Source organism: Pleurodeles waltl, chromosome 3_1 (assembly GCF_031143425.1).
Source record: "Pleurodeles waltl isolate 20211129_DDA chromosome 3_1, aPleWal1.hap1.20221129, whole genome shotgun sequence".
Taxonomy (NCBI): domain Eukaryota; kingdom Metazoa; phylum Chordata; class Amphibia; order Caudata; family Salamandridae; genus Pleurodeles; species Pleurodeles waltl.
Genome location: NC_090440.1, coordinates 1,010,125,134 through 1,010,137,157, shown reverse-complemented (window position 1 = coordinate 1,010,137,157; position 12,024 = coordinate 1,010,125,134). Strand labels below are relative to the sequence as shown.

The 12,024-nt window shown below is 38.6% G+C and overlaps 1 protein-coding gene across 11 annotated transcripts in view; it reads left to right on the top strand.

Moving 5' to 3' along the window:
• SLC4A10 (solute carrier family 4 member 10) overlaps positions 1–11,368 on the top strand; it is a 1,044,586-nt gene extending 1,033,218 nt beyond the window's left edge. For 4 of the 11 annotated variants that reach the window (XM_069224242.1, XM_069224240.1, XM_069224241.1 and 1 more), the window contains exon 25: positions 6,326–6,539. In XM_069224242.1, the coding sequence (XP_069080343.1) occupies positions 6,326–6,392 (67 nt within the window). In that variant the 3' untranslated portion in view covers positions 6,393–6,539. Of the gene's footprint in view, positions 1–4,142; positions 4,181–6,325 lie in introns of all 11 variants that reach the window. The other 7 variants (XM_069224244.1, XM_069224245.1, XM_069224248.1 and 4 more) reach the window with 3 other exon arrangements.
• Positions 11,369–12,024: the final 656 nt, after the last annotated feature.

The window sequence follows — 12,024 nt, the reverse complement described above, 5'->3', positions numbered from 1 at the left end:
CCTAGACCTATCAGCCGCCTTTGACACCGTCTGTCACCACACCCTAAAATCCCACCTCCACGCAGCAGGAATCCAGGACCAGGCCCTCGAATGGACCGCATCCTACCTCGCTGGCAGAACCCAAAGCGTCTGCCTCCCCCGTACCAATCCAAAGCTTTCAACATCATCTGCGGCGTACGCCAGGGCTCATCCCTCAGCCCGATGCTGTTCAACATCTACATGGCCCCCCTCACACAAGTGGCCCGTCAGCACAACCTCAACATCATCTCCTACGCCGACGACACCCAACTCATCCTCTCCCTCACCAAGGACCCGCACACCACCAAATCCAACCTCCACGAGGGACTAAAAGCCATCAGCAACTGGATGAGAGACAGCTGGCTAAAACTGAACTCGGACAAAACAGAGGCCCTCATCCTTGGGCGCACCGCCACTCCACCTGGGACAACTCATGGTGGGCGACCACGCTGGGTCCCCCACCGACACCCACCGACAGCGCTCGAAACCTCGGCTTCACCCTCAACTTCTCACTCTCCATGGCAAAGCAGGTCAGCGCCATCTCCTCCTCCTGCTACAGCCACCCTCTGCATGCTCTGCAGAGTGCAGAGTTTACAAATGGATCCTAACAGAAACAAGAAAAACAGTAACCCAGGCCCTCGTCAGCAGCAGACTTGACTACGGCAACGCCATCTACACCAGTATCTCATCCAAACTCCTACAACGTCTCCAACGCATCCAAAACACCTCCACCCGACTCATCCTCAACATCCCCGGCCACTGCCACATCACCCCCACCTAAGAGACTTTCACTGGCTCCCCGTCAACAAGAGGATCACCTTCAAGCTCCTCACCCATGCACACAAGGCACTCCACAACACCGGACCATCATACCTGAACAACAGACTCAGCTTCTACACCCCCACCCAACATCTCCGCTCCGCAAACCTCGCCCTCGCCACCATCCCCCGCATCCGGCGCAAATCTTCTGCCACCAAGACCTGGAACACCCTCCCGTCGGATCTATGACAGACCCAGGACCTTCTTTCCTTCAGAAAACTCCTCACGACTTGGCTCTTCGAGAAGTAGCAGCACCCTCCCCCCCCACCCCCAGCGCCTTGAAACCCTCATGGGTATGTAGCGGGCTTTACAAATTGATTGATTGATTGAATAAAGATATTTCTCCTCATTACTCCTCTCATGGGGAGGTGCAATCTTATATTCCTAGGTTTACAAGGTTTGGTATATCTGGAAATGCGTCAAAAACCATGGGATTTGCACAGGAGCACCAAAGCAATGTCCACAGAACTCCTCTCTTGTGTAGAGTAGTGCAATGCAGCGATATTCCCTGTGTTGCATTACTCCTGATTTTTTAAGCCATTCAAAGCCATGCAAAATCTGATTTAAGGTTTGCGTCGCTTATACACCAGGTTGGGTGGTGCAAAAGTGGCGCAAACCAGGTCATAAATTTGGACCTTAGTGACTATCTATATTGGCTCCATTTAAATTAATTAAAAAATGCATCCCCTCTGTGTATCCCGAAAATCTAGCATTGGTACGGCCCGCCTCAGCACAGAGTGAGAACTCCTGCATTAGAGAGAGCATGATGGCTTGGGGTGATTCCGAATTTCGAATGTGCCCATTAGAACGTAGCTCATTCGTGTAGAAAGAAGCCAGTCCTTTCCTTTCAAAAACACTTCTAGCTGTGCTCTACAAATAACCTAGTTTTAAAAAGTATGTAATACAAGTGCATATTATGAATAGTTTTATAAAATAATAAATCACGCCAGAAACAAATGAAACAAATACTAAAGAGGCAGATTTAAGAAAAGTGGCACTGCACCCAATGCAGTTCCACTTTTCCTGCACCCTTTGGCACCCTCTTACCCCCACCATGTGTGCGCAAGCTAGGGGAAAACCAACATTTTGGCGCGAACCCTAAACAGTACATAGGGGCCTATTGTAACCAATGGTGTGCTCCATTTTAACACCTGCTTTGAGCAGGTGTTAAAAATGCTGAAAAAATGTTGCAAAGAAATCTTTTAGATTTCTTTGCACCATTTTTTCAGCCCCCCTCAAAAATCCTGACGCTAGTGGAGCAAGGAGGCCCATTGTTTCTAATGGGTGCGTCCTTTTAACGCCTGCTTTCAGAAGGCGTTAAAAATGATGCCAAAAATGGTGCAATGAAATTTTGTAGCTTTCATTGTGCCATTTTTGCTGTCCTCCTTGCACCGGAACGCCCCCTCTGCAAACATTATGCATGGCGCATGCATAATGTGGCACAAAGTTTTGCAAAGTGGCGCAATGCATGCACTGTGTTACTTTGTAGATATTGTGCAGCGATTTTGGCACATTAACGCCACATAAAAAAAATGACTCTAATGTGGCATTAGATGGCACAAGGCCATCCTTAATTTGGGCCTAAATTTAATGATGACTCCCAAAGTGTTGCCTGCGATGTAATAATTCACAATGTACTGCATGCAACGTAAAGGGGCATCAAAGGAATGATATCAAGAAATAAATTACCAGCGTAGCTAAATAGAAACACTGAGCTCTCATGACATTTCAGAGGTGCCAAAGTAATGATTTCTGAATCCTTTTAAGTGACTGTAAGAAAGTGTGACTGCCTCTCAAAGAAACCCAGAAATATTCACCTGGCTAAACCTTACCAATCCTATCTACAGTGCTCAACCTCTTGGCCTTGTGGTTTGTTGTACGTCCACTGGCCTAGGTGGCAAAGTGAGCTGTATGACTTGTTTGTGGCTATTCACAAGTGTAGGTAAGAAGATTGTAGGAGGCGGCTTTGCTGGAATTTGAGTTTCCTTGTTTTACATTGGATGTAGAATGGCTGCAGGTATATTTATTGCTTCCGCTGCATGCTTTCCAATGTGTCATTACCCTGCAGGTTGAGAGGGACCAGCATTCTAAGAACAAAACGAGGGAAATATGATAGTGAAGTTTGGATTGTCACTGGATGTGAAATCCTGTCTCTGTAATGAAACAGGAATGGGGAAGGTCAGGAACACTGCATGACTACTTGTGGTCAGGGCCCATTCCCTTGCCATAGCTCTTGTTCATGTCCATTGTGTAAATTGATGCATTTCTCGGGATGCTTTTAGTGGATGTCTTAAAAGGTGGGATCAGCCTTTTTTGCCAGCTGATAATTCTTGGTAGACAAGCCAGAGGATAGGCTTAATGCTATTAGTTATGTGGTTAAGTATGACAATGTCTGTCGTTGGGGGTCTGTTGGCAGATGATTCTCTTGTTCTCTTTGTTGAGCCTAAACTTTTCTTTGAGCAGCTCATGTTGTTTCTTTGAGTTTGTGTTGATTTTTTACCTTGGATCGCTAAGAGATGTTACTGTAATATTCTTATTTGTACGTATATTTATGATTACTTGCTGAGTGTTTGGTGATAATTTGCGTTTTATGAACAGACGATTCTTAGAAAAATGTTACAATATATTTCTCATTTCTAGGTTCCTGTTCTTTTTTTAATGTGTCACAATGTGAGTTTTCTCTAGTGATTCGTCCAGGCTTATAACTCAAAATGTGACACCCAGTTACCATCCTGAGAGACTGATTTGGTTTCATAGTACAGTTTGGGTTACAGTAGCTGGACTATGGCACATGATTCTGCTATCATTTTTGCTGCACATTGTAGGTTTGTACGTTGTACTTTGTCATTTCTCTTTAAAGACTATCCGAAATTTGGTAAAATGAGACGTTGTTAGCTCACAGCTAATATTAGCTATAGCCCATCCATGTCCATTTTGATAAATGGAAGCAAATTTAGTCAAGGGACTATATTCTCCTAACTGAATTTGTTTTTAATTTACTTCTAAACCCTTCTTCACTCTTGCACCTCGATCTGCCTTGCTGTACGTGTTTTTTTTATTTTTTATTCTCTTTGGTTTATAAATTGTTTCGGTCTTTCCATCTATATGTAGTGTTGTTTGGTTAAAAAGGGAACCTTTGCTCCATACAAAGTGAAATAAGCGACTGGAGATTGTTCACGAAAAAGAAAAATTTAGGCAAATGAACACTGTTTAGTTATTTCTGTAATTGCAGATCGACATTCTTCCGTACCATTGATTTTAATAACGTTTTACTTAATTGTCTCATATTACATTTCCACCATTAGCTCCCCTTCCTAATCAATGTAGAAGCTGGTTCCCAAAGGTAAGATCACCCTTTCCCTCTAATCCCTCACTGATTGCACTTTGCTTCCAAGCATTTCCTCTTCGGGATGACAAAATCCGTGACAGACCACAGATTAAGTTTGATCCTATGGCTGCTTTCAAAATGACAGAAACATATGTCACCGAATTTTCTTCTCTGCTTCTTGAAAAATGTGGTTGGTATTTAACTTGGCAAACTAATTGTAATACTTAATGCTGAAATATCATCAAATTTATTGAGTAGTGGATGTGCTTTCCTTGCACATAATCAGTCCAGGCAAATTACATGTACAAGGGTGTTCTGCGCTGTGTTTCCGGCGTGGTAAACCAGGGAGTTTATCAAGGTTATAAAGAATTTATACCCATTATCTAATCTGAGATTCAGGTGGTGGAGCATGCTATTATGTTTTAGTTAAATCGGATGAAAAGTATTAATGAATTCCAAATGTTATGATCAGTTTTGCAATAGTTTTAAAACCAAATTGTGAAATCACAATAATCACTGTTGATTCACACTAATTGGAGTTCAACATAAATTACCTAAATGGTTTCTCCTCTGGGTTACCTTAGTCTCATTATTGAATGTTCACGTCGTTCAGTCACTGAATCTCAAGAATAACATAAACGTGTATTTCATATACAATACGTTTGTAGTTCATATCACGGAAATAGGGCCTTCTAGTGATACTTATTCAAGTGGCTCTAAAATAAAATAATTACTTTACCAGGACTAGTACAATATGCAGAGAATGTGGTCTTAAATTGTCCTCCCAAACTGGAATGCTGCTTTCTGTCTGTGCTGTACTGGCTTTCTTCTTTTAACAGCAGGCAAGGCAAAAAAATCATTACAAGTGCGACTTGCAAGTATGCCCATTTTTTTAAGTTGTGTGCTTGGCCATGACCTGGTGGAGGTGAAACTCATGCACAGTTTGTTATATTTGATTGTCTTCCAAATTTGATTGCTTGCTTCCAAATCATTATCGTAGACTAGTACTGCATACCTGTCATCTCAATAATTTAAGGGGCATGAAATGTGTTTGTCAGTTGCGCTGCCTTCCCTTTGCCACCACCTATTGTGTCCCAGACAGAAAGCATGTGTTTTCTAAAAAAAATGGGACTGTACACAAACAATAAAAATGGGTAAATGTTCATGCATACATCTTGCATGCGCAAACACATTTTCCTTGTTGAAGTACTGAGATCTTTTGTAGAAGAGTGTATGCCACTGAAACATTCGGTGCTTAAGTAGTCCAAGTCTGGCTGTTCTTTTTTTCATGACCGTAACAAACTCATTGTTACATTTTTTTGAATTATATATTTGATCTTGCCCACTCTGGTCCTTTCATGCTAGTTTAACATTTCTGAACATTTGGGCCACTGTTTCCTACTGTTTCACAGATTATTTCCAGGACAAAGCAACACAAGGGTGCCTGACTGAACCCACATGCATCAAAGTTCCCTGTACGGAAGGCAGAAGGAAATGGTGGGGCCAGGTGAAATGGCAGGTTGTCTGCACCAGAAACCCTAATTGAGCCAGCCCTGATAGGAACTTTAAATGGGTAGAGGCCTTTAAAGACATCTACCAAAAAATGGGAACTACATCTAATAATGAGTTTTATTAGCAGCCTGCCTTATTTAAGGAAGAGATGATTCTCTGTGGCATTTCTTGTGGGGCTACTTGAGGTGTGAACTTATTTTTAGCACATATAGTGGGTACATAAGTTGAAAACTTTCGGCAAACAGATTGGTTTTGCACAGTTACATGTCATTGAATAGATATCACGTCATGGCTTCTTCAAGATTAGTGCTATTGCTAGCATGAAGAGAGCAATGAAACATTCAATTGACCTCTTGCCTGTATCACTTAGAATGTCATTATGTCACAAAGGCACAGATTAAGTCTTTATTTTTAATTTCAAAGATATGTCATGGCCAAAATACTCGCAATAACTTTTGCTTGTGGAGTATGCATAAAAGATCTAACTTGTTGGTCACGGGCAATGAAAAATATCACAATGAGGTGCCCAGATTTGTAGCAGTCACTAATACTAAATGCTGCACGAAGGTCGATTGAAGCACTGTCACACCTTCAACATTACTGATGTTACATTGCAATGTTTCACACTATTTTATTATTCTTTTCTAGCATCGAAAACGAAAGAGAGAAGCAAGCACCCCCAGGGAAAAGAGTTGACAGAGAGACTTGTTTGTAAATTATTTGAGATGTGTTGGCAAGGCAACATGAAGAGTTCATGAAATACCAGTATTTTGATACAGTCTTTTCTTCAAAGAGCAGACTATATCAACAGTGCAATATTTCCTTTATTCTACACCATAGAAAGAAAATTCATCAGAAATTGTTTACTGTAGTTAAACTATTTAAAGAAAGTTTCAGGTCCATTGATAAGTGTTGCAATGAGTCTGCAAGCACCTAATTTATTGTATGAGTATACAAGGAGAAGTATGCTTTCTGGAACTATATCTTGCATATTTGTATTTCCTTTATCTGTGTGCTCTTGGTAATAGATTCACTCTGTGTTCATAGTCTCAATTATAATTTTTGGCCTAGCAACGTGGAACCTTTTCCAGGCACACAAAGAAAACCATTGAAAAATGTAAAATAGATACAATTTTAATTTATTTCATCAATATTTTTTTTTTAAATTTGTATGAAACTGGAATTTATAAAGCTTCACACACAAAGAATGCACACGACCGCCACACCCCTCGTTAAAACAGGAAATCACCAGCGTTAACAGAATATTGTTACAATAGCTGATAGAAATGTGAACTGAGGTTAAAAGATAATGAATGCTGTCAGTCCTATACTTGGAGCAGATACTCATTAACATCTTCAATGCATCGAGGCATATCTATTTTTCTTCCTGATATATGCATTGATTATAAATATGCAGCTACTTTACGCTTATAGTTGATTACTTCATAGTTATTATCTTTGTTAAAAAACTGCTGAACAAGGTAAAAATGTAAAATAATAGTATATATGATTGGTATATTTACTTGAATATGTATGATTTGTAATTGTACTATTTAGTGTTGCTGTCAATGATAGTTACCTATGAAACACATGTGTTCAAAAATCACATTTAACAATAATGAAATACTGGCCAAACTCAATATTTCTATGGGTGCCATGCTGGGCAAATATTTTACTTTCTGGTCAGTAAATGAACTATAGCTATATGCTCTATCCAATTTCATTTGTTTACACCAATCATTTGTAACTACTATTTAAATTATCCATAGCCCTAGGACATTTTTTGTCATTTCTGCAACTTAGCAGTGTGCAAGCTACTCATTTCAGTAGTGGTAAGTTTCAATTGCGAACAAAAATCATCTTTACTGAAATTATACTAACAGAAAAATAAGTTTCGGATAATTTGGAAGCTTCCAGATGCATACTTACGATCTCAGTATAATCACATTCATATATTCAAAGGTTGAGTTTGTATTGATGTGAGAATGCTGTGAAAAATGTTCGTTCCTGTTTAAGCATTTTATCAGCCCTCTACCAACTTCAAAATCAATAATTTGTCTTTGGTAAATAAATGCTCACTTATGATATTGATTCTAGCCTCATACTGCTGAAAATTGAGTCTCCATATTTTACACATGGAGAGGACAGTAGATGACTTTGCATTTCAACCTACCAAAACTGACAGAAACATATGTCAGTGCTACTCTGAAAGGTAATGTCCATTGAGCATTTGGAGATACTTGGCCCATGCTTTGCACTCTCATTCCCTTGTAACTCTACTGACACTGTTATTAGTATTGCATATTGTTTGAACTTTGTACTTACTACTGGAAGCACAGCCACTTAAAACCCACCAGCTGATGTTGGCTTTCCATCTCACAATTAGAGGTAAGATTATTTTAAGACATTTTGTATTAAGCTGATTTGGGTCCTTCCCATTAGCATGATGACTTGCAGCTCTATTGTACATCACTTAAACACCTTACTTAGGATCCCTGATTTCAAAGCAGGATAATATTGTAGGGTTCAACAAAAGTATGATGTCTCTGGTTTAGTGTGAACTCTTTACAGAGGCGTATCAGAATGAGACCAGAGACAGGTTATGGCACTCTTTTCCCCTCGGGTAACATTCTGCAGTGGTGATAATATCATAAAGTCTTTATCAATATTTATGATACAATGAAAACATGGAAGTTATGAAATAACAGCTGTAACGCTATGTTACCAAGCAACCAATGTCAGCTATAAGTTTCTTGAGCTTAACATGAACTACCACTTACATCAATATATTTTGAAAGTGTAGTAATTGTATCCTCAAACATAAGCGTGTCATGCTCATAAAGTACAGACAGCTTACCATCAAATGTAAGCTTTTCATTTTGCAATAATGTGCCCAATTTCCCGAAACAAAAGCTTGTCATTTAACACCATGTTTATCCTGAAATAACAACCTTTAAATTTTAGTAAATACATGTTTAGGACTGACATCTGCTTGTTATTTTCATCAAGTGTGTTGCTATCAGATATGGACAAAATCTGTCTTTTATAGTCATTTGTCGCCAGGAATCGCAGTGATTCCTAACACTGTTATGTCGGGGTTTGTAAGGCATATGTCAGTAATGTCCATGGTGTGTCATAGATTGGTACCATTATTTGAAAGCTAACATTATACCATGGACTGCAACAATTAAGTCAAGAATTCACACAATCAGAGGACATCAGGGATAGATACTAGTTGGGTCAGCATTAATCCAGGAATAGGCAGAATTAAAGCAACACTTCCACTAACGTGCCTGGGATAAGTCCTATTATACAAGAGCCAATGTTATGCAAAAGGCTGTCACAATTACATCAGCAGTTTGTCAAAGATTGGCACCATTACGTCAGGTCCTTGCAATTTCAAAATAAACTTTCCTCTCATTCTTTGCTCTTCTGTCCGCTGCCTTGGAGGCTTCACCTAGTCTCACCTTTCAAGGAGTACTATAAAATATTCTGTTTTTCTATTCCTATATGATAATAATTGGACATTTAAATAAATCACACCGTCAGCCTGCAATTAACTTCACAAGCACAGACATTTTATAGCATGTCTTCCACACATTCATCGAAGGAGTCCCATTTTTAATAGACTTTATACATTTACTGTTGTTTCACTGGAGGATTTCAGGTCATACATTAAGTCACAGTGATATTCATAATGATGTGTAGGGTACGGATGCCATTGTATGTGTCTGATTAACATAACCAACACTGCTATCAAAAGTGACTTCCTCCACATTAGCTCTCAGAGATGTATGCCATCATCTTCACTCCTCTCTTAATCATTCAAGTTACAACAACCATACTTCTTGCTTTGTAGGTGTTGGTTTAGCTTCCAGGGTAGCTGGGCATGCCTGCAGGAAGAGGTACTAGTCTGTCAGTTTCTCAACTGCAAAAACAACAAATGCTTAAAAAATATTATTGGTTTTTTTCAGCATGTGGTCAAATACACAGATTTTAATTCTGCTTATTCTAGCAGAAACATCCATACTTTGTCAAATTACAAAAATTGACATTTATTAATTTATAACAAATGTAATGACTCCGATGGTTAATGGCTAATATGGTTATAAACATGCTCACACATCTAGCACATACCTTTTAGTGCAAAATATCAGATCTTCCGAATTCCTGCTTTTATCCAGCAGAGATCTGTATTCTTAGTAAAAGACCTGAAGGAATGTAGACAAACTAATCTGCTACTGTGCAATTGGCATCAGTTTAGTCAATGCTTCTTGTAAAAGTATTTAGTGATCACTACTGCCAGAAGCTGTGTCCTCTCTACTTCAGATCATACCAAGTGCCAAATATAAAGCTAAAACATAGGAAAGTAGACCAAAGTGTGCCATGCTGGTCAACATATTATTTGTACTAAGTTTTCTCCTGATTAGAATTTATAAGCTCTGCCTCATCATCATATTGAAGATGTATTTGTCTCTTTGATTAGTAGCCAAACTCGTGCAATGCCAAGAGACTTTCTGAAAGGTATAATTAGGGCAACAATTCACTCCTGGAAATACAGCCAAAGTCAATAGTTAAGCAACTATAACATATAAATAAGAAAATGCATGTTATTTCTCCAAGCAACAAAAGAGTAACCACTGTGTGAACTACAAGCACAGCAAAAGGCGCACCAGGATATTTTGTATCTTGATTATCCATGTGGAATTTTAGAGAGGGGAGAAATGAGCATTGCTGAGACCTAATGTTCCTCACGTTGTGTGCAGTATGTGCCTATTGTATCATGTAATAATATAACTTTAATACTAGAAGTTAATGAACTATTCAGAGTGCACATGAAGTAACATTCATATCATTTAGTGACATCACAAATGTTGATAGGAGAATGAAACAGTAGGCATTTCTTTCCAACACAGATCTTAATCATCATGTATTCTGTCAGTTATTCTAAGACCCATGTGCTCTGCTTTGAATAAATAATTTGATGCCCAAAATCTTATTCTGCACCTAGTGATACTTCTAGAAAGCGACAGTCAATATTTTGCTTGGCGCTTAACGGATGGCAAGCCTAGAGAGCTTTTTGGAAACAAATAGCAGAAATGAAACCACCTACTATTACTAAAGCTATTTACAATGGATAATGTTTCAAAATCATATCACATTAGTGCAAAAAAATGTGTTCAGTCCAGAAGTTCATACTATATGCAGTATTACAAGTTTCAAAACTCCTGCTTTTTTTAAAGAAAATAGTTTGTGTACTTTATATATTGTAACATTCCATTTGTTTACTAGACTAGAATACAACATCATATATGGACCCTGATATATTTTTATATGTTTGCAATATTATGTTCCGAAGAATCACAAGATCTAAGAGCTCTAAGAAACAAGTGTTGACGTATTCATTAAACTCATGTTCTTATGCATTTTAAAATATTTGTTTTTCACTGTCAATCTGTTCTCGAAAATTAAAATTCTATCCTTCTGGTAATCCCGACTGTTTGAAATTAATAAAAATGTGAAGCAATTCTAGCATTATCTCTCACTAACTTCTAATTTCAAACTTCAGACAAAACCACTGTTCTTGTATGTAATTTATTACAAATGTTTAAGTAACCTGTAAATGTTAATAGAATATTGTCTTTTTCACCGAAATGTTGTGTGCAAATAAATATTTATCCTAGCAAATGTGTTCATTTATTTGTTTGATTTATGAATGTATACAGTGAGATGAATATTTGTAGTGTGATTACATTTCAATTGTGATAAGGGTTCAAAATGTTTCAAGGATGGGCAACTATTCAATAGTTTTCATCAAAATCATTCCATATGGTGAGTATTTTTGAAAATCCCTTTCATATTTCGAGGCAAATATGTTGAGTCTTTTTGTTAATTGTGGGAGACAGAGCCTCTCCATGTTATTGCTTATTTACTGTGCATTCATCCTTCTAACAAGTATTTATTTGATACAAGCAACTCATTATCTTTAAAAAAGGCGAAGGGATGGATTGTGGTGAGGGAGTTAGGAATTGAGGCCCTTATTTATGAAAAGTGTTGCTGCGCCTAGTGGCGCGCCACTTTTCTTGCACCCCTTTGTACCCGCTAACGACACCATGTGTGCGCCATATTTAAAATACGGCATACCATGGTGGTAGTTGGGGGGACTAGCAGAATAATTTTTTACACTAGTCCAACACTTTGCTGGACTAGTATCAAAAATGTTGACGCTAATCCTGCAAAGCACCCAGAGGCTCATTAAACACAGTGGGAGCCTCTGTTTAAGGCCTGCGCTTAGCAGGCATTAAAAATTGTAATAAAAATGGTGCAAAGTAATCTCATAGATTCCT